At 35.0% G+C, this 23,569-nt stretch overlaps 3 protein-coding genes and 1 non-coding gene across 5 annotated transcripts; all 4 read left to right on the top strand.

Moving 5' to 3' along the window:
- The first annotated feature begins 2,131 nt into the window (after positions 1–2,131).
- Positions 2,132–8,263, top strand: LOC122603603. Of its 2 annotated transcripts, none has more exons than XM_043776354.1 (11): positions 2,132–2,285; positions 3,044–3,517; positions 3,844–4,021; positions 4,095–4,320; positions 4,665–4,804; positions 4,934–5,223; positions 5,306–5,518; positions 5,618–6,100; positions 6,540–7,187; positions 7,264–7,779; positions 7,863–8,263. In XM_043776354.1, the coding sequence occupies exons 2-11, from the start codon at positions 3,257–3,259 to the stop codon at positions 8,085–8,087; spliced, it is 3,180 nt and encodes a 1,059-aa protein (XP_043632289.1). In that variant the 5' UTR covers positions 2,132–2,285; positions 3,044–3,256; the 3' UTR covers positions 8,088–8,263. The 2 variants fall into 2 exon arrangements, with proteins under 2 accessions (XP_043632289.1, XP_043632288.1); XM_043776353.1 differs by having other exon boundaries at positions 4,092–4,320.
- Positions 8,264–12,081: 3,818 nt separating this feature from the next.
- Positions 12,082–16,466, top strand: LOC122603595 (beta-glucosidase BoGH3B-like). Its single transcript, XM_043776344.1, has 9 exons — positions 12,082–12,344; positions 12,457–12,661; positions 12,970–13,060; positions 13,136–13,281; positions 14,698–14,941; positions 15,032–15,136; positions 15,220–15,402; positions 15,537–15,738; positions 15,856–16,466. The coding sequence occupies exons 1-9, from the start codon at positions 12,116–12,118 to the stop codon at positions 16,341–16,343; spliced, it is 1,893 nt and encodes a 630-aa protein (XP_043632279.1). The 5' UTR covers positions 12,082–12,115; the 3' UTR covers positions 16,344–16,466.
- Positions 16,467–17,229: 763 nt separating this feature from the next.
- Positions 17,230–17,301, top strand: TRNAE-UUC. Its single transcript has one exon. It is a non-coding gene; the product is annotated as a tRNA-Glu (tRNA).
- A 745-nt stretch (positions 17,302–18,046) lies between these two features.
- Positions 18,047–21,454, top strand: LOC122603596 (F-box/kelch-repeat protein At3g18720-like). The gene is made up of 5 exons (XM_043776345.1): positions 18,047–18,659; positions 18,769–19,199; positions 19,308–20,626; positions 20,923–20,977; positions 21,120–21,454. Exons 2-3 carry the CDS (start codon positions 19,093–19,095, stop codon positions 20,485–20,487), a joined length of 1,287 nt encoding a protein of 428 aa, XP_043632280.1. The 5' UTR covers positions 18,047–18,659; positions 18,769–19,092; the 3' UTR covers positions 20,488–20,626; positions 20,923–20,977; positions 21,120–21,454.
- Positions 21,455–23,569: the final 2,115 nt, after the last annotated feature.

Raw genomic sequence — 23,569 nt, 5'->3', positions numbered from 1 at the left:
TTTGACTTTAACCACCACCACTACCTCCAATAATCGTACCCAACTTTTGCATAAGCGGGGATGGAGAAAGTAAAATGTACATAATCTTGTTGCTATCCAAAATGGAGAAAGTAAAATGTAAATAATCTTGTCTCTATCCAAAGTAAAAAAAGTGTTCATAAGAACTTCAATACCAAACATATGAGAAGAGAACAACTATTATGAGAGACATGAGCAAATACTTTCTTTCTCAAATAAGCGTATAAATATTCTTTCCAACTTTAACCTAAAGTGTTAAATGGACCATAAATGAATTAAATGAGACATTGATTATGTTCATTTATTTAACTTAATAAATAAATTACTCCGTAGTTAACAACAAAACCAATTGGGTTGGATCAGTAGTTGGAGCTCATGCCTCTGGAAATAGAGGTCATGGGTTTGATCCTCATGCCCAGTAAGGCTGGAGGTCCTTTTCTACCTATGGTAGAACCTGGAAGCAGTCTCTCTACCTTTGGTAGGGGTAAGGCTGTTTATATATCAACCTCCCCCTACACAGTCGAAAACGGTATTGGGACCCAAAACCCATAGAAGACGTCATTGGGAGTTACTTACTTACTCCGTAGTTAACAACATATAATTGCACACAAAACTGTTTTATTGGTTCATTTATTTGGAGTTTTTTTCCAAACTAGTATAATGGAAAATTTTATTTATAAAATTAGTATACTTTACAAAAATATTTACCAAATTAGTATAATCAACGACAAAAGTTAATTGTTGACTTTTCTTTGCATCCCTGATCTATAAGTGGCCAAGAACAAACATACCTTCGATAGTATATATGGAAAACTTGAGGAAACAAAATTTGCCAACGGTGAAAATGAAAACAAAAACATGGAATTGGGTTGAATTATCGTTTCTAGTTGCACTGTATAGAAACAACCGAAAAGAATCTTGAAGCGGGAGTGGTTTACAATATATAATCAATTACTGTGAATATAGTCATATACAAATGTATATTATGATATTTTGTTAAAGATTTATGATAGTTCAAGTTAAGCAGCATATTTATGCATTGATATGGAAAGAATGTGAACTATAAATGTGACATGATTTCTAAACGCAAAATTAAAGCATCTTATAAATTTGTCAAAGTTATACGAATAGAAACTTGTAGCTAACTTTGTATATCACTCATTCACTCAGTTAACTTCCATAAGTTTGATTATTCCATAAAATATGTATATTTTACAGTATTATATGCTTTTAAAAAGTCAGTATTCATATTCGATTTACCGGTACTGAACCAAATGGTATCGAACATGAGACATGAGTTATGTGTTGAGGCTAAGAAGATTCTTGAGTTGCAACGTGAGGCCTGAATACTAAACAAATGAAGGGTTGAGATCGAAGGTGAGTGAAAGATGATATGCTAAACAAATTTTATATGCTCTACTGGAGAATCTTAAGGTGATATTTGGAAGAGCAAAACCACATCATACACCTGGTGAGGTTTTAAATCAAAGTTAACTTTCACAAGCTTTAAAGAGTTATGTACTTATGTTGATGAGAAACAGAAATATCAATGGCTGAAAATTTGTGTTAATTATAAGTTATATTCCGAGTTGGCTAATGGAAATAATTTGTTGCAATCAGAAGAAAAGAAATGGACTTCAACAATTAATGATTTTAAAAATTATACTAATTCGGTAAATATTTTTAAAATTATACTAGTTTGGTAAATAAGTTTATTATATTAGTTTGAAAAAATACTCTATTTATTTGTGTTTATGTACCAAGAGTCAACAAATGAATTTAAAACACAATATAATTTTTAATCTGGTGATCACTTCCCTTACATTATATATTGGTACTTTCCATTTGGTTAAAAAGAGTAGAAGTCGATGAAAAAGGATTAGGACCACGAGAGACACGTGTCAAGTCACGCAATATAGGTTTGGTTACGTGGCCACACATCTCAGATCTCATCTCAGACCCACCCACTCCACCGTTCATGGAGTAGCCCTCATTTTCCAATCTCTTGTTATTTTCCCGTCTATTCAACAAATTGATGTGAAATTACATATTTACCCTTCTCTCCTTCTCTCTGCATTTTTAGGCAGCATATTCTTCCATCTGATCCCAATATCTCCTCCCTTCATTCCTTCCTTATTAATCAACCAATTTCCCCATAAAAGCCAAACACATTCAATACACAATATATATCTACAGATACAAAAACTGTGTGTGTTTATTTGCATTTATGGGGTTGGGTTTTGATTTTTCTGACCTTGGTTTATAAGGTAAGCACGTTATCCTTTTTGGTGATTAGGGTTTGCATTCAGGATCAGGTTTTTCTTATCAAGTTACGATCTTTATATTAAATTTCCAATCTTTTTTAGTTTTTGCTTCATGGTTTTGCTTTTTTCTTTATAATATGAAAATCTGTTGGGTCTTTGGATAAGAATGGATTCTTTTCTTTATGTTGGTGTCATTTTTTTTGTAATAAAGTTCGATTCTTTATCCTTTTTATCTAGATATATGCTAATTATTATGTATGTATATGTATATCAACAATCAAAGCTTGATATAGACATTGTACATTAGAGATCATATAATTTCAATGTATTTTCTGCTATAACGTTTTAATTACATCTATTTATAAGAACTAGTTTGTTAAATCATCAGCAAAGCTGCATTTTTGATCTGAATTCTCGATTATTAGTTGATTGCTTAATCAATGGGTCAATTGTGATTTGCTGTGACTAGAAGTTCATTGGAGTTATCAACTTAGAGATCAAAACTATGTATATATTTATGTGTGTAGCTGCTGCATTGTACTAGTATGTATTTAATGTTGGTGATGCTTACAACCAACCAAATGATTTGTTGTAGTTGATGTATCTCATTAATTCGATTTTGATATCCCAACACTTAGATGTTAGGTGAATCGACCATCCATCATACTCCCTGTCCTTGAAAGTTGGTTGTTAGATGTTTTTTTTTTTTGTATTATTAAAGCATATATAGTTTCATATCTGATCATTTATTCTACCGGCAGGTGATACGTCATGCAGGCCGTTGTCTAGTGACGTTATCAGAATATGTGATGGGGAGTTTGTGAACTTCTTTTGTCGGTCTGCATTTATAGTTAAAATGGCGTTGTGACGGTTACATAGCGTTTTGCAGCTCTGATAATTTATATTTCTAATATTTTGTAGCATCCTAGTTAGAGCTGTTTAGCAAGTATAGTATTAGTCGAAGTAAAAGTAGTATGGAGCAAATGACATTTCTTCACAATCAAAAGCAAAATCTCCGTAAGTACACAGGTCGGTCCTCGAAAGATCTATGGGTGGCGGTGCAAGGGGGGTCTATGACTGATGTAAATTCGGCCTTGGTGCTATTGAAGAAAAATGGAGGAAATATTAATTCAAGAAATACTTTCGGGCTTACACCTCTCCATATCGCCGTATGGAGAAATCACATACCAATAATTAAACGATTGCTAGCAGCTGGTGCAGATCCTAATGCTAGGGTGCGTTTGTCTTCTGATAATTCGATATTTTGACTACCGTACTTTTAATATTTATGCAGTTTTTTGTCTTTTGCAAATGCTCCGCAAAACCCTTAAAGTTTCCATTTTTCCTATGCAAAAACCAGTTTTTGATTTAAGGTAATCTCAACTGGTTATCCAGTCATAATGATGAAGTGGTAGATTGTCAGTAGGTTTTACCATATCGACTCTTTATTCTGACTTGGTGCTCAGAAAACGAGCTGCCCGCTAACAACGTTGAATATTACCCTGATTGAAGTTTTCGCTAGTTGATTGGTGGGTGAAAAATTTTTGTATATTATTTTCAGGATGGGGAATCTGGATGGAGTAGCCTTCACCGGGCTTTGCATTTCGGTCATTTGGCTGTGGCTGGTATTCTTCTTAAAAATGATGCTTCTGTTGCAATAGAGGACTCTAAGTCACGGACACCTGTGGATCTCCTATCTGGGCCTGTGCTATGGGCTAATGGCAAGGGAGATGGTTCAGGTACTCTAACAAGCATGCCTTGTAATCTCCATCGATATAATGGGCTGAATATCTTATTATATTTGTTCAGTAGTGACGGAGTTGTATAGTTGGGGAAGTGGTGTTAATTATCAACTAGGGACGGGGAATGCTCACATACAGAAGTTGCCTTGCAAGGTTGATTCACTCAATGGATCTTTCATCAAGTTGATTTCTTCCGCCAAGTTTCATAGTGTGGCGGTTAGTGATCATGGTGAAGTTTACACTTGGGGATTTGGACGGGGCGGTCGCCTTGGGCATCCTGATTTCGACATCCACAGGTGCAATATAATGTTATGTGGTGATATAAGTTATATGGAACGATTAGATAACTTGCGATGTGAATAAGCATTTTTTGTTTGACACTGTTTGCTAGAACTGATTTTCTATCATATAATCATTTTTAAAATCGGGCTTCCCAAAGCCAAACACTTCCTATGTTGGCTACATAGAAATAAAGTGCCATTTAATTATATTTTGATATTTTGTAGACAGGGTAAATGATCATGTGATTGTTGGTTCCATCTAGTTAAATTAGAATGGGGGATCAAACAAACATAGAATGGAGGCGGGAATCATGTGAACTAGCAGAATCATTAATGTCGTTTCCCTTTTCTATTCTCAGTGGTCAGGCAGCAGTTATAACTCCCAGACACGTAACATCAGGGTTAGGGTCTCGCCGTGTTAAGGCAATTGCAGCAGCTAAACATCATACGGTTGCAGCCACAGAGGGTGGCGAAGTCTTCACCTGGGGTTCAAACCGGGGTAATTATTATTGTTTAAAGGATTATACTGATATTCTCTCAATTTCTTATGAAGACAAGAGTGTAAAACTGGCGGTTTCCAACAAATAGTAATTACTAATATTGATATATTTTTTCTTACAATTTGCAGAGGGTCAACTTGGTTATACATCCGTTGATACCCAGGCAACACCACGGAGGGTTAGCTCGCTGAAGTCAAAAATAGTTGCTGTTGCTGCTGCAAACAAGCACACAGCGGTAGTGTCTGATTCAGGTGAGGTTTTTACTTGGGGCTGCAATAAAGAAGGTCAACTTGGTTATGGAACTTCCAATTCGGGTTCAAATTATACCCCAAGGCTTGTTGAATACTTGAAAGGAAAAAAATTAGTTCTCGTATCAGCAGCCAAGTATCATACCATTGTTTTAGGAGCTGACGGAGAGGTAGCTTCCAGATATCTAAGTGGAGTTACTTAAAAGATAGAAATTGTTCGAATTGTTATGCTAATTCTCAATGGTTTTGCAGGTGTTTACTTGGGGTCACCGACTTGTAACTCCGAGGCGTGTAGTTGTTGCTAGACTTATAAAGAAAAGTGGAAGCACTCCCTTAAAGTTCCATCGCTCTGAAAGACTGCATGTGGTATCGATTGCTGCAGGGACGGTACACAGCATGGCTCTTACCCATGACGGTGCTTTGTTCTATTGGGTGTCCTCTGATCCCAATCTGTGCTGTCAACAGGTCCATCTACCATGGCAATCTTCATCTTTTCATCATCATTGCCATGTCAATCTTATTCATTTAAGTTCTGAAGTGTATCAATTTGTTTCTTCAATGCAGTTACATACACTTTGTGGGAAAAACATGGTTAGTGTATCTGCCGGAAAGTACTGGACGGCTGGAGTTACAGATTCTGGCGATGTTTATTATTGGGATGGAAAGAACAGAAAAGATGAACCACCAATCGTAACTCGATTAAATGGTATCAAACGAGCGACTTCAGTTTCAGTTGGAGAGACGCATCTATTGGTAATTAGTTCGCTCCATCATCCTTCATATTGTCTTGTGAATTCTGATGGCCCTCAGTGCTCGAAGCCTAAATCAAGTGATGATTTAAGCGAGTTGGATGAAGATTTTGCTTATGATGATATTGAGATTGATGACATGACACAAAAGGTTGACACTGAAGGCAAGCAAACACCAACTTTGAAAAGTCTTTGTGAGAAAGTTGCAGCGGAACATTTGGTGGAGCCAAGAAGTGCTTTGCAACTTCTTGAAATTGCAGACTCACTTGAGGCACATGATTTGAAGAAGCATTGTGAGGTAATGTGATGTACTCAATTAGACCTTTACCGGTATGTGTTTGATTGTTTATCTGGAGGTGGTAGTTTTGACCGATCTACTGCGATTGGTCATTTTGGTTAACGTTTAATCTCCAACAGGTCAAACATATGATTTATAAAATCAAAAATTAGCCAAAAGGATTATGTTATTTTCTTAATGCGTATTGTATTATACTCGAGCAATTATATTATCATTGAAAGACTACGATTTTGTAATGCTATGTAACATACTACATATTCATAAAGTAAATTTTTCAGTCAAAAGTGTTCCGCGTGACACGCCTGTTTTGGGTTGTGAATTTGTTACCCATTCGACCTGTTATACAGTATTACAATATGCCCATCTTGCCACCTCTACTATTATCCAGTTATAATTTCATTCTTACTCTTGTAGTCTTGTGTATCTAATTTTATTGCAGGAAATTGTGATACGTAATCTTGACTACATTTTTACGGTTTCGGCACATGCAATTGCTGGCACTTCACTGGATCTTTTAGTGAGCCTCGAGAAATTATTGGATTCAAAATCATCTGAAACATGGAGCCATCGTCGGCTTCCGACCCCAACAGCCACTTTTCCTGCTGTCATTAATAGTGAAGAGGATGATAGTGACAATGAGTTTTTCAGGACTCGTGAGGACAACAATGGTGAGAAGGTGGAAGAAAGAAACCAAAGATTTGATAGCTTTTTACAACCAAGTGATCCCGCATATCAAGAAATTGGCAAACAAGTGCGTGCTTTGAGGAAAAAGTTGCAACAGATTGAGATATTAGAGGAAAAACGATCTAAGGGTTATCATCTTGATAGCCAACAGATTTCAAAGCTTCAAACCAGGCCAGTGTTGGAGAACTCACTCATTGAGCTTGGGGTTCCTGTTGAGACAATTGGGTCAAAGTCAACATCTCCTGCTGCCCAGAAGGACGAGGTTACCAAGAAACAGAAGAAGAAGAAGAGCAGAAGAAAAGCGGCGCAAGGGGAAGAGGTGAATGGTAACTATAAGCCAGATGACAGATTAAATACAGTAAAAGGTTTCCCTACTTCTGAACTTTCCCAAGTTGACCAGAAGGTAATTTTAAGAAACTAGAATCATGAACATATTGAAAACACATATGTCCATGCTTAACTAATGTGATTATGTACAGGAAAGGGATATAGATGACAAGGGTAAAATAGACGGTCTAGTTGTCAAGGTGTCGCCCGATAACTACAAGAAAGATCTTTCATGCATGAAAAGTAAGAGTTTATCGTCGCCCGCATCATCCAAGAAAAAGAACAGGAAGGGTGGGCTTTCTATGTTTTTAAGTGGGGCTCTTGATGATGCCCCTAAAATCGTCACTACTCCTCCAGTCACACCCAAAAGTGAAGGCCCTGCATGGGGTGGCACCAAAGTTTCGAAAGCACCCACGGGACTTACTTCTCTTCGTGAGATACAGGACGAGCAGGAAAAATCTGTGGAAAATAAGCCCATTGCTAAAAAGGAAGTTAAAACTGGTGGAAAAGTTTCATTTAGTTCATTTTTGACGTCAAACCCAATTCCCATGGGTCCGGGTCTCTCCCCCCAGGTGCATGATGCCGAAAGAAGCACCCCTCCTTGGATTCCTTCAGGGACCCCACCTCTTAGTAATCGCCCATCTCTTAAAAGCATTCAGTTGCAACAGGTGATATGATTTCTGCTTCTTAAAAGTTTTACAAATCTCGATCTTTATTCTTGCTAGTTGCTGAATATAATTTGCATATTCAGGAGAAGAAACAACAGACGTTATCGCACAGCCCTAAAACAAGAACCACTGGGTTCTCTGTGACAAGTGGTCAGGGTTCACCATCAGATTCAGCTGGTTTGAATCGCTGGTTCAAGCCAGAGGTTGAAGCCCCGTCTTCTATACGGTCAATTCAGATTGAGGAGAAGGCCATGAAGGATCTCAAGCGATTTTATAGCAATGTTAAGGTTGTTAAGAACCAGTTTTAGAAGGTTCAGCAGGTACACTTTTAGTTTAACTGCATGGGTCATTTTCTAGTTTTGTTTATGTAAATCAACTGTAGATACTCTATTGTACATTAATATCGACCTTCTATAAGTAGGAACTTTGATTTACATTCAATCTGTCAATAAAGCTCCCTTAGACTCTTGTCTCTTTGAAGCTCTCTCTTTGTCTTTGGGTATATAACTTTGAGGATGTAAATACCACACTCACACTCACATTGACATTTTTCTTATTTTTTAATTGTATCTGTAGGAAAGAAAGCTTTTCACCTTATGCATGTGATGTACATATTTTGATCACTGTTGATGTTTCTTTCATAGAATTCGTCATATGTGAATGGGGAGTGATACATCTACATCACTCATTAGTCATCTACAACAATCGTATATATTTTGCAACACAGTGTAACTGTACAATGCATGTATTGTTGTGAATGACTAAAATTAATTGTAGATATATCACTTTCCTATGTGAATGTATGACCTAGCCTTGTATGTAACAATAGTGGTGACTTATGATGATTCATGGCGTTGGCTAGTAGTTTCTGGCGGCCTGTCCGGTTTGTGAGGTGGCCATATTCAATTTTTATACAAAGTAAACAGCAAATTTTGGTAAAAAAAGACTTGCCTTTTCGGGTAAAACTGGACACGATTTGATCACATACATAATCAAAAAGACCCACCTTCACCTGCTGATAGCTTTGAACAAGGAAAACCTATTCATATTCCTAAAACAAGTTGATGTCTTCGATTTAGAGAGTGTGCGTCGTTATATTACATACGAAGTGCATAATTATATATGCAAAGTGCAAAAAGTTAAAGAGTGCCCTACGTGATGTTGAATAAAAAAAAAAGATTTGAAGCTCCAACATATTCCAACATATTAGCAAAACTAATAATGTAGTTGTTAATTCTCGTCTTTTGTAGCTTAGTTTAATTGAATATACAAGTTGTTAATTCATAATGTGAAACTTTGAATCTTATTAGTTGCCGTTATCAATCTAGATTTCTGTAAATGATATTTTCCTGCAACGGTCACACGAGATTATTCAAGTTTAATTATGATATAATAAAGTTCCATAGTCAAAGTTGTCTTCATATTTTAATCAATGCTTTTGTTACAATTAATTATTTACATGCATCAGTTTGTTCATTCAAGTTTAAAGTTGAGATTCAAAATACACATCCCGACATGTCATAAATTATACAATTTTTTTTGGACGGGGGGGGGGGGGGGGGGGGGGGGGTGGTGGTAATCTAAGTACCATGTTCTTTCCCTTACGCTGTTCGACTTGTTTATTTATTTATTATTATTTTTTTAAAGTTAGTTGGTATTCGACATCCGAGAACACCTCACAGTATAATGGTGAAACCCTACACGTATTCTAGACTACAAGATGTAGACCATAATTCGTTACAGGTGATTCATGAAAAAAACTTATAAACTTGTCACTTCTAAAGGTCAAACTCAAGATCTAAGAGAAAAAACAAATGATGCATCTCCCCGTTGAGTTTGCTTTCGACTTATTTTAGTACTTTTCCTTAAGATTCGACTTATCATCATTAGCTTTCCTTGATAATTGTGAGATTTGAGATTAATATAATTTTTAAAAGGAAAGTTGTATTTATCTATGGTTAATATGATCTATATGGCTCCATTTTCGCACAGGTTATTATATCTAATCTATCCGAATAATAATTGTATCCTAAATTGACAATATAACGGAATGAGATTTTCTTAAGTTATTAAATTTCTAGTCAAGTTGGAATTTTTAACCTTTGAATTAAAATCAAGGATTAAAGTTTAAAATATGATCTTTTAATCTTAACCCTTGATAGCTTTAACTTGACCCTTCAAGTTATTTTCAACTTGAGAAAATATCGACCTAATATAACAAGTTCTATCATAATGTGTTTTACGCTATTGAAAATAAGTTTGTATTTTTAGAGGTTAATATTGTGACATCATAGTTATGCATCACACTATCACACTAACGAATCAATTTTGTGATAAAATTAGCCATATTTAGATCTCATTTGACATTATGTCTAAGCTTCCAATGATCAAAATGGAAAGAAAAGGTAAACCCATGACTTGATATCAAATCAGGAACATGACACATGTGAAATGTTATGATGAATCATGGATGTGTACTCATCGACCATTTTACGTGAAATGTTGTCCGGATGATGGATGATCATGGATAGGATGCAAGATTTAAGATGTCCACAATTAACCATTTTTACTTGAGTCACTAGAAAATCACATGTAAAACCACCAAGCTATATTTTATTTTTATATATATTATAAGAAATATTAATGAAAGAATATAATTAGTTAAAAGTTTTGGTATTTCGTGAGAGAAAAAATTTCACTAAAACCTTTATATTAAACAAAAAGATTTGATCACTAGGCACTAATATGACTACACCAAACATCCTTACAAACTTTTGTACATGGTTGATATATGTTTGTGTGTTCGATTAAATGATTCAATAGGTCACACAAGGATCAATTATGTACAAATTTGAAAAATATATAGAAACATATATCAATAAAATAAATTTATGGTGCAACCATATATAAAAAGAAAAGTAGATTAATGATCTAGTGATTATATAATTTTAAGAACCTCTTTAAGTATTGTAGCAATAATGGATTTTTCAAAACCGTATGAAAAAGATGATTTCATTGTGTGAAGACATGATCCATTAGCGATATAAGGCATAATAACCCAAAAGGTTGTGGTATATGTTATAAAAAAATAAGGAAAATGAGTAATCCTTCTAATACAGTAGTCTAATAATCCTCTTAAGAACTTTAAAATATAATAAGTGTTATCAATTAATTCTCTAACCTAATCTCACCTATTGATTTTGCCCAAATATTTTCTGAACCGTGCAATAAGGTCACTCATAATACGAATCTCCCATAGTCCTATTTGAGTTATCATGTCTCAATCTAATGAGCAAAAAGAGTTTTAAACGATTATATTAAGAGAATTTATCATTTCCAAAAAAACAATATGTCACAACGAACTTGGATGACTGGACAAAAGACGGATGCCATCATAATTCAAAGTGCTAATCTTTCTTATCCCCAGTGTTTATCTTAAAAGCAGGATGACAAAAAACGGAAAAATAGAACCTACTAAAATGTTGGTAATCGAGGTGGGCCACAAGCCCACAATAGAAAATTAGAAAGAACAATCTCTAATCTTTAATCCACCAAAAACACATTAAAAAATGAAGAAAAAAAATCATTTCAAAATTAAAACTTAAAAAAATTCTATAAATACCCATTCTTCTTTGAGAACACTTCACCACAGTCACTTTCTCTTTCTCACTATCTGGACACCCCTGTAAGTGTTTTTTTTATAAAGTTTGTATAGATTTATGTTAAAGCCACTTGAACTAAGAAATGTTCTCGTAGTGTCTTGTTTCTTGCTCATTGTATCTAGTCTCATTTAATGTTTATCTTTAACATGATAACTTTTGTGTTTGTATATTCTGTTTCTCCAAATCTGGGATCACTTGAAAATCTTTTTTTCTTTGTAAAGTGTTTGAACTTTTATATTGATTTCTGTAAACAAGTTTGTATTGTGTGTAATCTGTTGTTAGCAATGCAATTTGCATATGTGTTCTTTGTATTTTTAGTACCTACAACCTTCAAGATTTAAACCTTTTATTTTTGTCTCTTAGCTTAAATTTCTTCCTTTTGTCTGTTAGCTTGAACTTTTTTTTTTTTATATATAAATTTAAAACTTGTTTGACAAATTAGTGTCTTTATCAAATTTGTGACTATATAAACACTCTGTGTTCAATTAGAAGTGTAAAACTAGCTAAAAAGATGGGACCCAATCTTGAGACAATTTTTGGACTTACATTTAGTTAATTATCAATAAATGCTAATATGAAATCTATACCTAACTGTTTGTCTTTATAACCTAATCCACCTTCTGTTTATACTGTATATATATTGTCACTTAAGTTAGACCATACTCCCATTTGCAATGCAGGTCAAGAACATGAAGAAATTTTCAGTTTTGTTGATAATGGTAATGTGTTGCTTGGCTTCCATGGCTGAAGCAGAGTACTTTAAGTACAAAGATCCTAAACAACCTATGGGTGTTCGGATCAAAGACTTGATGAAAAGGATGACATTGGCAGAAAAGATTGGACAAATGACCCAAATTGACCACAAAGTTGCATCCAATGAGGTCATCAAGAAGTACTTTATTGGTAAAGATTTAGTCTTTTGGCCTTTTGAAAAGAAAAAAAAAAGAGTCTTTTGTGTTCTTTATTGTTGTGTTTGGTTTTTTGTTGATTTGTTGAACTTGTGTGCGTTTTTCAGGGAGTGTTTTGAGTGGAGGAGGAAGTGTTCCAGCCAAACATGCTTCTGTAAAGACATGGGTGGACATGGTTAATGATTACCAAAAAGGAGCTTTATCGACCCGATTGGGGATACCGATGATTTATGGAATTGATGCTGTCCATGGTCATAACAATGTTTACAAAGCTACAATCTTTCCTCACAATGTTGGTCTTGGAGTTACCAGGTAAGCTCTAGAGCAACTTACTTTATCTCATATGTGTACCATATCTACATATATAGTGTATTGATTACTGAGCAGGTACCAGTAATCAATACATACCTATATTTACAATATGCTTGAAATCTCAACTGCCTTTTGCACCTTAGGAAGTTAAGAGCCCAGCAGACAAGGGTTGCTTGTACTGTACAAGTATGAAGTAGCATTTTGAACATTAAGATAGTAGATAGATCTTGTCATCTTGGAATATAATTGTTAACCCCACTAGCTTGAAATGCGTGCCGGTAGTCTTATTGATGATATTTTGTAAACAGGGACCCTGTTCTGGCTAAGAAGATAGGAGCTGCAACTGCCCTTGAAGTTAGAGCTACTGGCATACAATATGCTTTTGCACCTTGTATTGCAGTAAGTATTAAACATGTTACTTCATTATTTTACCACCATTGTAAAAAATGGCTGCTTATAATTTTTTCTTAATAGGTTTGTAGAGATCCAAGATGGGGCCGTTGCTACGAGAGTTATAGTGAAGATCCCAAGATTGTTAAGCTAATGACCGAGATTATACCAGGTTTACAAGGAGACATCCCTGCTGGTTCAAGAAAGGGTGTTCCTTTTGTTGGCGGACAGTAAGTTCATCGATCTTTTCAATCAAATGTCTCCCCAACATCTTTATTTAACAATTTTTTAATCTTTATTATGAATCTTACTAACCCCGTAACAGTTTTAAGCTTAAACAACGTTTTGGCTTTAAATTGTACAATGTGGAGTCTTAGAATTTAGATCTATCTTCTAACTAAAGGTTGTATCAGTCGTGAATGATTAATAATTTAATTGTCTGGTCCCGTTTACATTATTGGTTCCTTTCCCTTTTTTTTTTTTCAATAAGATTTTGAGAAATGAAGCCATAATACACATGGTGGAAAAGTAAATTGGCCCACAAGTATGAAAAACATACACATGAGCAACATTGTGGTCACAGCAAGTAGCACATCCTGTTTCGTGTTTATCTAATATTGTCTACATCCCAAAAATGCATTTTGTTTAATGGATAACTGATTATCGAGCGGTCCTAAAACCAACATGATGTGCTAAATCATGTAACACCATGATTAGAGGGACATGGAGTGGGATTTGATCCCATGACCTCCGCTTTTGATGCATGTTCCCCCACCACGGTGGGAATAATGACTTAATACGAGTAGTTAGTTGTGTTTTACATGTTTTCTTAACTTTCTTATATTAAGGAGTGTTTTGGGTTGTTTGATTATGAGCCAAAGAGATTATTAAATTATTTTCCAAAAAGTCTTATTAAATTATTTGACAAGTAGATCTATATCATTTTGTATTCCTCTTCTCTATAGATCTCATAGTCTTATCTTAATTGATAAGTTTGACTTTTTTTAGTCAACAGTCCATATATTGCATCAAAGGATATCTCAATATCTTATTGCTATGGACCATGTGCTCCACTTTCACAATTTTTTTAATTAATCTAGATATTAATAATAGGTTTTAGGTAAAATACAACAAGTATTAAAGTAAAAACAAATAAAACAATAAGTTTCTCTTCACAAAAATCACCGTGCATCATGAAAATCATCGTGCATCAACTGATTCTCAAATCTTCGTGCATCAATTTAACCATGATCTAAAGTTCAAGACCTTGTCTTATCTGTATTAAAGTAAAAACAAATAAAACAATAAGTTTCTCTTCACAAAAATCACCGTGCATCATGAAAATCATCGTGCATCAACTGATTCTCAAATCTTCGTGCATCAATTTAACCATGATCTAAAGTTCAAGACCTTGTCTTATTTGTTTTACTTTAATACTTGTTTTACAATATCCAACCCCATCAAAAGTAATACTCATAAAACAGACAAATTGTCTGGTTTCAAACATTTACTCATCGGCAATGAAGTCATGCTTGCTTGATGCTGATCTATGCAATGTTTGAATACACCATTTTATCTAAGGTCTGAGTCTGGAAGTTGGGTCTTCAGGCGATACTAAATTGTGTTTTGTTCATCTTTTTAAACAGAGACAAGATAGCAGCATGTGCCAAGCATTACCTGGGAGATGGTGGGACTCATCTGGGCACAAACGAGGGTAACACGATCATAGATGCCAAAGATTTTTTTAGGATACACATGCCAGCATACTATGATGCCGTCATCAAGGGTGTGGCTACTATTATGACCTCATATTCTAGCTGGAATGGGGTTAAAATGCACGCCAACCGTTTCCTTGTCACAGATTTCCTTAAAAACAAGCTCAAGTTCAAGGTAAAATATCCACTCCCCCAATTATAGCAAGTGTTTTCTTGGACATAACAAGCAACTTATTGACTTTTTTCTTTTTGATTTTCACTTCAGGGGTTCGTTATATCGGATTGGCAAGGGATTGACAGGATCACTACTCCTGAACATGCTAACTATACTTACTCAATCATCGCTGGGATGAATACTGGAATTGACATGGTTTGTTTTGTTTTATGTGTTATTGACTGTAGTATAAGAAAAACATTCAAGTTACAAGAACCTAAAATGTTGGTTGTATGCAGTTCATGGTACCATACAACTACACTGAGTTTATAGATGGTCTAACTGACCTAGTCAAGAACAAGTTCATATCCATGAGTCGTGTAGATGATGCAGTTAAGAGGATTCTAAGGGTCAAGTTCACTATGGGTCTATTTGAACACCCATTGTCTGATTACAGCATGGCCAAGTACCTCGGAAGCCAGGTAGCCGAGTCATAACTCTCCTGTATATATATAAATCTGTGCGTGCGTCTGCGCGCACGTGTGTCTATGAGAAATCTTGAACATTAAAAACATAAAGTAATCTTTATCTGTTTCACGAATTTGAATGGGAACAGGAGCACAGAAATTTAGCTAGGGAAGCTGTGAGAAAAACACTTGTGTTGTTAAAAAACGGCAAATCTTTAAAGAAGCCACTGTTACCTCTTCCTAAAAAGGCGTCAAAGATACTAGTGGCAGGGTCCCATGCCGATAATCTTGGTTATCAATGTGGTGGATGGACACTCGAGTGGCAAGGGCTTTCAGGAGATATTACTGATGGTAAAATTATGATTCACAACATTAGTCTTCTTTATATCTCTAACATCTTTATCAAGATCTTGAACTAAACGCTTTGATTGTTTCACAATTTTGAAGTAAACCCTTTTGATCTTGCAGGCACCACAGTCCTATCTGCTGTAAAGAAGGCCGTTGACCCAAAAACACAAGTTGTCTACAATGAGAACCCGAGTGGGGAGTTTGTCAAGTCCAGCAAATTCGACTATGCAATTGTCGTGGTGGGAGAACACCCCTATGCTGAGACATTTGGGGACAGCATGAATCTGACAATTGCAGAGCCGGGACCAAGCACCATAAAGAGTGTCTGCGGCTCAGTAAAATGTGTGGTTGTCTTGATCAGTGGCCGGCCCGTAGTGGTGGAGCCATATGTAAGCACCATAGATGCTCTTGTGGCTGCTTGGCTTCCAGGAACCGAGGGTCAAGGTATCACAGATGCTCTGTTTGGTGACTATGCATTTACAGGAAAGCTCGCCCGTACTTGGTTCAAATCTGTTGATCAACTCCCAATGAACGTTGGGGATGCACATTATGACCCGTTGTACCCCTTTGGGTTTGGGCTCACAACTAAGCCTACCAAGAATTTGTGAAACTAGTTAGGGTGATTTTTTTTGTGCGGGAGTTTGAGCCTTTTTTTGGCAGAATCACATTCAAGTTTTCTGCAAGAAATCTTGTCCTAATGTCATATGAATAAAGTAATTGATTCAGTAGCCTTCCATATTGTTGAGAAACTTTATATATGTTGAAAATCCAATATCAGTGGACAGTAATCATCCAAAGTTCAAGTCCAAAAGGAATTTTACTGCTACTCCATTATGTTATTGCGATGACAAAATACGGGCGAAGATAACCAAAACCCTGGGCGCTAGGCCTTTCAGGCTTTAAGCCATCATATAAGATGTAAATCTGATAAACCGCAAATATAAGCTCAAGGGAAAAACCTTTACCCAAAAGTCTGTTTTATGCTGCATATACCTCGAGTCCTCGAGTGAAGTTTCACTCCGTAAATAGGTGCCTCGCCTCCCATCATTACATCGTGAACCACTCTGATGTGTGCATGATGAGGTTGGGTCGTCTAGACTCTAGACTACTCGTTTGTGAGCCTATGGGTGGTATTGTATTTGTTTGATTCTTAAGTATTGATTGGACCATTTCGATTAAAATGAGATTTTTATGTAATGGTAATGTGATGTTGATGTGACTTTATGGTATGATCGCTTATGGTCTTATGAAACACTTAAAATGAATAACTTATTACCTGAATAAATAAAAATAAATTGTAAAGAACTTTTAAGTTATCATATTAAAAATTATAGAAATCTTAAATCTTAATTTATATAAAAAGTTTGATTATAGTTGACAAAAACTGAAGGGTAAAAACCTGTAAGCTTAACTATAACAAAACAAATTCAAGATTTTTTGATATGAAAACTAAACTAAGGTCTAATGAGCTGATAATGCTCATGTAATCATCCTTCCATTGTCGTCCAGCGGTTAGGATATCTGGCTTTCACCCAGGAGACCCGGGTTCGATTCCCGGCAATGGAACTTTTTTTTTTTTTTGTTATTAACCAATTGTCGATAATCTCGTAAATAGCCCATCACAAATTTTGGCCCAAGTCCTACGAATGCCATGATAAGTTTTGGCCCAACTATCAAAAACTTGCCCACGTGTCAAAAATCTAATAAATTATTATTCGTAAGTAAATCAATAAAACTGTAACAGTAATTTTCCTACTGGGGATGTAATTTGATGTACGAGTTCGATCATTAATCCTTAATCTTTTAGTGGTTTTTATTTTGTTTATTTATCTTATAAAGTTGTACAGTAATTTATTAATTTTGTTAAGTTTTTTGATTTATTTATCTCGTAATTTATCTGGTAAATAATCAACTTTTAAATTGTTATTTGATATAAAGATCGAGTATGTTTTCAATTTATTATTTATATTTTGATAAAAGTTGAGTGCTTTTTAGATGCTTGTTTGATGAAAATTCAGTGTTTATTAAATGTTTCTTTGATGAAAATTCAGTCTTTTGAGCTGCTTGCTTGAATAAAATTTCAGTTTTTTTGCACTGCGTGTTTGATTAAACTTCAGTCTTTTTTTAAATCCTTGTTTGATAATTAGTTCAGTGTTCTTTAGATGCTTGTTTATTAAAAATTTAAAGATTTTGAGCTGCTTGTTTGACATTTATTTTTAGTCTTTTTGAGCTGCTTGTTTGATAAAATCAATTCTTCTATAGATGGTTAAGTTTCATTATATTATGGCTTGGCTAGATACTGTTGCTGCCTCATCTAATTTATATGAAAATTTAAAATATATTAGATTATGGAGCAAAATAAGCATGATGAGGAGGTTTGTAATGATGATACTTGTTATAAATTACCTCCTTTATCTCAAAAATATCAATGGTTTGTGGTTCAGAATCTCCAAGACCTTAGTCACCAGTTTTTCTCCACCCTTCACAACCCATCCCTTAAGTATCAGTGTCGAATCCCTGAGTTGTCCGGGAGACGTATCCGAGGCTGTTTCCATGGTTGGATCATTCTCTCCAACCATCCGCACAACGATATCTGGTCTCTTTGGAATCCATCATCCACTTCTAGGATTCTCAAAGACAAGGATTATGATTCTATTGCAGAATGTTGTTTGTCTGCTCCTCCCGATGATCCAAATTCAGTTATCCTGTTTACGAGAACCAATAAGCCTACTTTTGTTTTTTGTCAACCATCTCCTAAAAGAATAAAAAGCCTAAGAAAGAAGCCAAGATGGACCGAGATGTCATACGCTTACCAGCTCAAAAGAATAACCTGGAATGGTCTTCAACTACATAGTCTAACTTGTTGCAATGGTCAAGTATATGCTTTATGTACTGATAACAGGACTACTAAATTGGTCATACAGGTTAGAATTGTAGTCAAGGATAGAGAAGTTGTGATACAACTACTAGCATTTGGGGCAGGCCCTACTCCTCCTTCTCATCGTTGTCGCAAATGTTTTTTTTTTCTGACAGGAATTCGTAAAGAGATGTTCGACATTATAGTTGGTTTTCCTACGGAATCTGACAAAACACCTGGTGTTGTATATTTGTTTAAATTAGAGATGACTAGTGTAAACTGGGAAGCGTTGGAATGTCTCAGAAAGTGGGATATTTCTGATTTCAAAAAGTTGCGTGAAGGGGTAATAAGATACTGCAAAGACTTGAGTATTACTCATGATTTGTGGCAAGAAGTGAAAGACCTTAAAGACGCCATATTTGTTGTAGATCTTTCCCGTCATAACTTGGAATTTTACAACCCTTCAATTCTTTCAGAGTTTGGGGCACATTCATGACAAAATGGACAGGGTAATCTATTCGTATCATCTTAAAAGTAAAACCATAAGTCCATCTCTCGTGCCTTCTTTGATGGTGCCAACAAGCCACATGTCCATGTGGGAGTGTAGGTGATGTTTCTTCTATCTCTCTCTCTGTTTTTTTATAGTATTATTTATTTATCTATCATATGTGTTTTATTGCGGGAAAAAGGTTTCTTAAAGTCATAATTTGTGTAGGTTAGATGATGACCATAGAGAAGCCAAGTTCATGGTTGATTCCAAACAAGAAAAGGATGAGACAGTGGGTTTCTTAATGACAGACAACGAGGTAAATGATAGTGAATCTCGCCTACTTGATCTTCCATTTGATGTTCTGGAGAGGATTATGATATTTTGTGTAGGCGTGGAATACTTGAACTTTCGTGCTACCTGCAAACATTTATATCAAGCAACACCTGTTATACCATGGCGCAACCAAACAGCATTACAAGATTATTCTTTAGTTTCACCTTGGTTGATGGTTGTAGACCAAATTCAAGGCATTATTACTTTCACAGATCCAATGATGGGTGACAACTACTATATGAGAAGTCCACAGTTATCGATTGCTGATGAAATTATATATAGTTCTAGGTTTGGTTGGTTGCTTTTTCAGACTAGTGCTTTATGCCCAGTGTTTTTTAACCCCTTCACAAATGATCTCCGCAAGCTTCCAGAGTTTGATTATTATATATCAACTTATTGTTTCTCAGACCCACCTACTTCTCCAGATTGTATGGTGGTTGGATTTTCAAATAAAAAAATTATCATCCATTATGTAGCCCGAGAACCAACTTGTCATGTGTTTGATCTAGTTACTGATTCACAATTACGTCCTATCCGTTTTCTAACATTCCTTGAAACAGATCTTTATGCTTTGTACAAGACGGGAGAACTTATGGTTTTCAAAGATTTCAGTGAAAAAGATATCTCTTGGGAAATTCTTAAAACCGAAGCCCCAAGAAGTTGTAGCAAATCTCCGGCACAATATTTTTTGGTGAAACGTGACCAACATCTCTTACTAGTTGTTATGGGTTGGTTTGGAGAACCCATGGAGGTATTCAAGCTGAATGATTCGACAGGAGAATGGGAGAAAGTAAATGGTTTAGGAAAGCACATGATTTATATATGTGATACAACATGTCTATGCATTGAAGCCAAAACACCAGCAATGGAGAACAAGATCTTCCTTGCGCAATTGAGTTCCGAAAACAAGAAGATAGTGTTTTATTCTCTTGACACTTGCACGTTTCATACATTCAATGGCAAAAGCGTCCAAGAAAATGTCGGAGGTGTCGCCACAACTACATATCTTTCTGCTCATACTTGGATTGAACCAAGTTGGTCTCTTCACTACCCCCCAAAAGAAGGGGAATAAGAGCTCCAGATGCACGCACAAGGCTCCCCCAATAATGTGATCAATTTTATTCTAATAGTTAACTAGGCAAAGTCGTCTCTGCATTCTCATTTCTTAAAGAGATCCCCTGAGTCCAGACCAAGGGGCCAAGTGCAATAAGGTATCTTTAAAGTTCAGACAGTTAGCTGATGTCATTATTAATATTATTTCTATGCTTTGTAGTTTGTAACAACATTATAGGGTGTTTAAAACTTGTTGCTTTTTTTATTAACTTTCAGTTATATATTATATATTACTCGTATTATATATATCCTTTGTAAAGGAAGATTTTAAGGAGTAGTTTTTTTTTTACTTGGTACTTGTCAGTTCTTACCCTATTTTGCATAAGTGATGTGAGAGTATTGGTTTGATGATTCTCAGCTCTGAATTGATTTCTGTTTTCACCTCTTACTACAGTTGTAACTTAGGCATTTTGGATTCGTGGGTCCTGATTCAGTTTGCCATCTACCATGTAAGTTATAATCGTTATGATATTTATACTGTCTTGAATACCTTTTTAGCAGCTGGTTCAGAAATGATCAGCCCAACCTTTGTGGTTCCAATAAGGGTATTTGCGAATTGAGACTGATGCTCGCGATATAATCTTTATAAAGGTTTGAATGTCGTGCGGTCCTGTTCTTTTATCATGTCTCATACTTGCAATGGAAGAAGGCAAGACACGCAGGTCTGCTTCAGCTGGACTTTTGTAACAAAGTGACTCATTGAGAGTGAAATTTTGAAGTAGCTTACGCTAGCCTAGTTGCCTTCTGGTGAACCACTTGCCAGTAGGAGAATATTGGTAAATAGGTCGGTTTTTCATGTAGATAAATGTATATTTTCATGCTTTTGTTCATTTGTTTGTGGTTCTTCATGAAGATTTCTTTGTCATGGTACGCTTGTTTGACATCAAAGGCTGAAACAAATAAAGTGATTTGAAAGTCAGAAAGTACAAAGCAGCAAAATGGGTAAATTCAGCATGGGTTGTTTGCATTGGGTTGACCCACAAACAAATTTTTTCTTATTTTCATTAAAAAAGAATACGTTGCAAAGTATATTACTCAAAAAGTTATGTCCAAATCTATCACATTTAAGATATTATAGAGTTCTACAAATTGGCCAGATGATATGCTTAGGAGTTGCGACTATAATTCTTGATATATTTACCACTCTTGATAACTAGTATGAACGAACAAATTGATATTGTATACTACTTGTGGAGTTGTGGTATATCATTTGCCAATAATATTTAGCCCATAGGAACTTAGGAAGCGATACTCGTACTACTAAAGCAATATCGTATGCTGAAAAATTTATACATTGTTGTATTAATTCACCGAAGCTCTTAATTCTTTTTATAATTCTTTTTCGAAATTTGTGAATTACTTGCTAATATCGGGAGATTTAGCAAATGTTATCTCAACTGGGTTCGTAATAATTGATTTTTGTTTTCACATGTTAGTGCAAATGCTCGATTCTTGTTTATTGACTTAGATTTAGATCATCTAAAGGTACCAGTAGTAGGCGAGGAATTTCAGTTATGCTATAGTTTAAGCACCACGTAGTCACGTACCACACATCTTATGTATTTGAATAAGTGCGATTGTAGGCGTGTGTGTTTAAAAATTGTGTAAAGTCATTGCCACTGTTTTATACATGGAAGAAAATAGAAAATTAGTTTATAAGATAGGATAAGGGAAAGTAATGAAATGACAAAGTTATAGAACTCTGGAAAAACTTATTGTTATAAATGAGTTAACACACTGTATAAGTTTATCTACGAATTATCGGGTCATAAATATGTAGCGACTGTCAATTTAATTTCATTGTGAGATATTGAGATAATAAGAATGGTGACACAATTGTGTACAAGTTACAAATATGTAAATTAAGAATGTATTTCATGTGTAATGATACTGATTCTATGAAGACTTACAGTAAAATTATTAATAAAGCCGTTTAAAATTTTTTTTTGTGTGTATATCATTTGGCCTAGCAGTAAAATCTCGAGAGTGAAAACCAGTGGCTCGCCATTTTCCCGGAGTGAAAGTGATTCGGCCTCCATTGGTGGGAGTTTTTCAGTTTTTCTCGTGTCTTGATGTAATTGGCGAGAGTTTTTTCCACTCATTTTGCAATCTTAATAGTCAAAATCTCAAGAATAATCTAGTTGTGATTTTAGTTTTTTGTACTGCTTGGCTTCTAGCATCTTGCTAGACATTTGATTTATTTAATACAATTCTGACGTTCTTAAAAAAAATAAAAGAGAGAAGTATGTTGAACAAACCCGATGAAAGGGTGATATCTGTAAAACTAATTCCCGACGTCTCAAACAAAGTTTTTATGATTTAATTATTCTTCTTTTTTATTAGCTTGATGTTGATAAACCCTCAAGTCTAGAAATTCATTACTATCGAACTGTTTATTTTTTTGCAAGTACCAAAAATATTTGTGCCAAACTAAAAAAAGGTAGGCTATCAAATCAAGATCGATGAAACCGGAAAATTTTCCTTCAAAACTATTAACAAAAATGAACACTTGGTTCATGTCACGTTTAATCGAGATAGTACAAATATACTTAAACTATACTGTAAATTAAATAGTATATGATTTGACTTTGATTACACTAAATATTATCCCCACACTCAATTGATTTACAACATATAAGGATGCAATATAGATAACTAAATCAAGGTAGAACCCAACTAACTCTTTAGTCAGTTATGAAAAGTAACCAAGCAAAATTAATCAAAACCAACGATAATGAATTTCTTTTCTTCACCATAACATAGAAACTAACAAAAGTACACTAGGCGAACCGACAAGCTTTTGATAAAAGAAAATACTTTAATTAGAAACAAGCAAAAATAATTTATTTTCGTCAATAGGCGAACTCATGAACCAAGCTAAATGTTAAGAACACGAATATTTTGGTTTTAGGCCGTCGAGTTGAATTCATAGCGTCTAGTCTAAAAACTTTATTTCCCAACTCGTTCTGAACCAATAAGTTATCAACCCAAGATAGTACTCAAAAATTTGACGCACTATATATTATTTATTTATATGCTAA

This window comes from Erigeron canadensis, chromosome 6 (genome assembly GCF_010389155.1).
Source record: "Erigeron canadensis isolate Cc75 chromosome 6, C_canadensis_v1, whole genome shotgun sequence".
NCBI lineage: Eukaryota > Viridiplantae > Streptophyta > Magnoliopsida > Asterales > Asteraceae > Erigeron > Erigeron canadensis.
The sequence above is the reverse complement of the archived record's forward strand: the minus strand, read 5'-3'. Positions and strand labels throughout refer to the sequence as shown.

Excerpts from the sequence above, each read along its gene's own strand:
- LOC122603603 (XM_043776353.1), top strand. The coding sequence starts at position 3,257 with ATGGAGCAAATGACATTTCTTCACAATCAAAAGCAAAATCTCCGTAAG. Across the intron at positions 3,518-3,843 it reads GTGCAGATCCTAATGCTAGG|GATGGGGAATCTGGATGGAG; the intron begins GTGCGTTTGTCT and ends TATTATTTTCAG. Across the intron at positions 4,805-4,933 it reads CACCTGGGGTTCAAACCGGG|AGGGTCAACTTGGTTATACA; the intron begins GTAATTATTATT and ends TACAATTTGCAG.
- LOC122603595 (XM_043776344.1), top strand. The coding sequence starts at position 12,116 with ATGCAGGTCAAGAACATGAAGAAATTTTCAGTTTTGTTGATAATGGTA. Across the intron at positions 15,403-15,536 it reads CCAAGTACCTCGGAAGCCAG|GAGCACAGAAATTTAGCTAG; the intron begins GTAGCCGAGTCA and ends GAATGGGAACAG. Across the intron at positions 15,739-15,855 it reads TTCAGGAGATATTACTGATG|GCACCACAGTCCTATCTGCT; the intron begins GTAAAATTATGA and ends TTGATCTTGCAG.
- LOC122603596 (XM_043776345.1), top strand. The coding sequence starts at position 19,093 with ATGGACAGGGTAATCTATTCGTATCATCTTAAAAGTAAAACCATAAGT. Across the intron at positions 19,200-19,307 it reads ATGTCCATGTGGGAGTGTAG|GTTAGATGATGACCATAGAG; the intron begins GTGATGTTTCTT and ends TAATTTGTGTAG.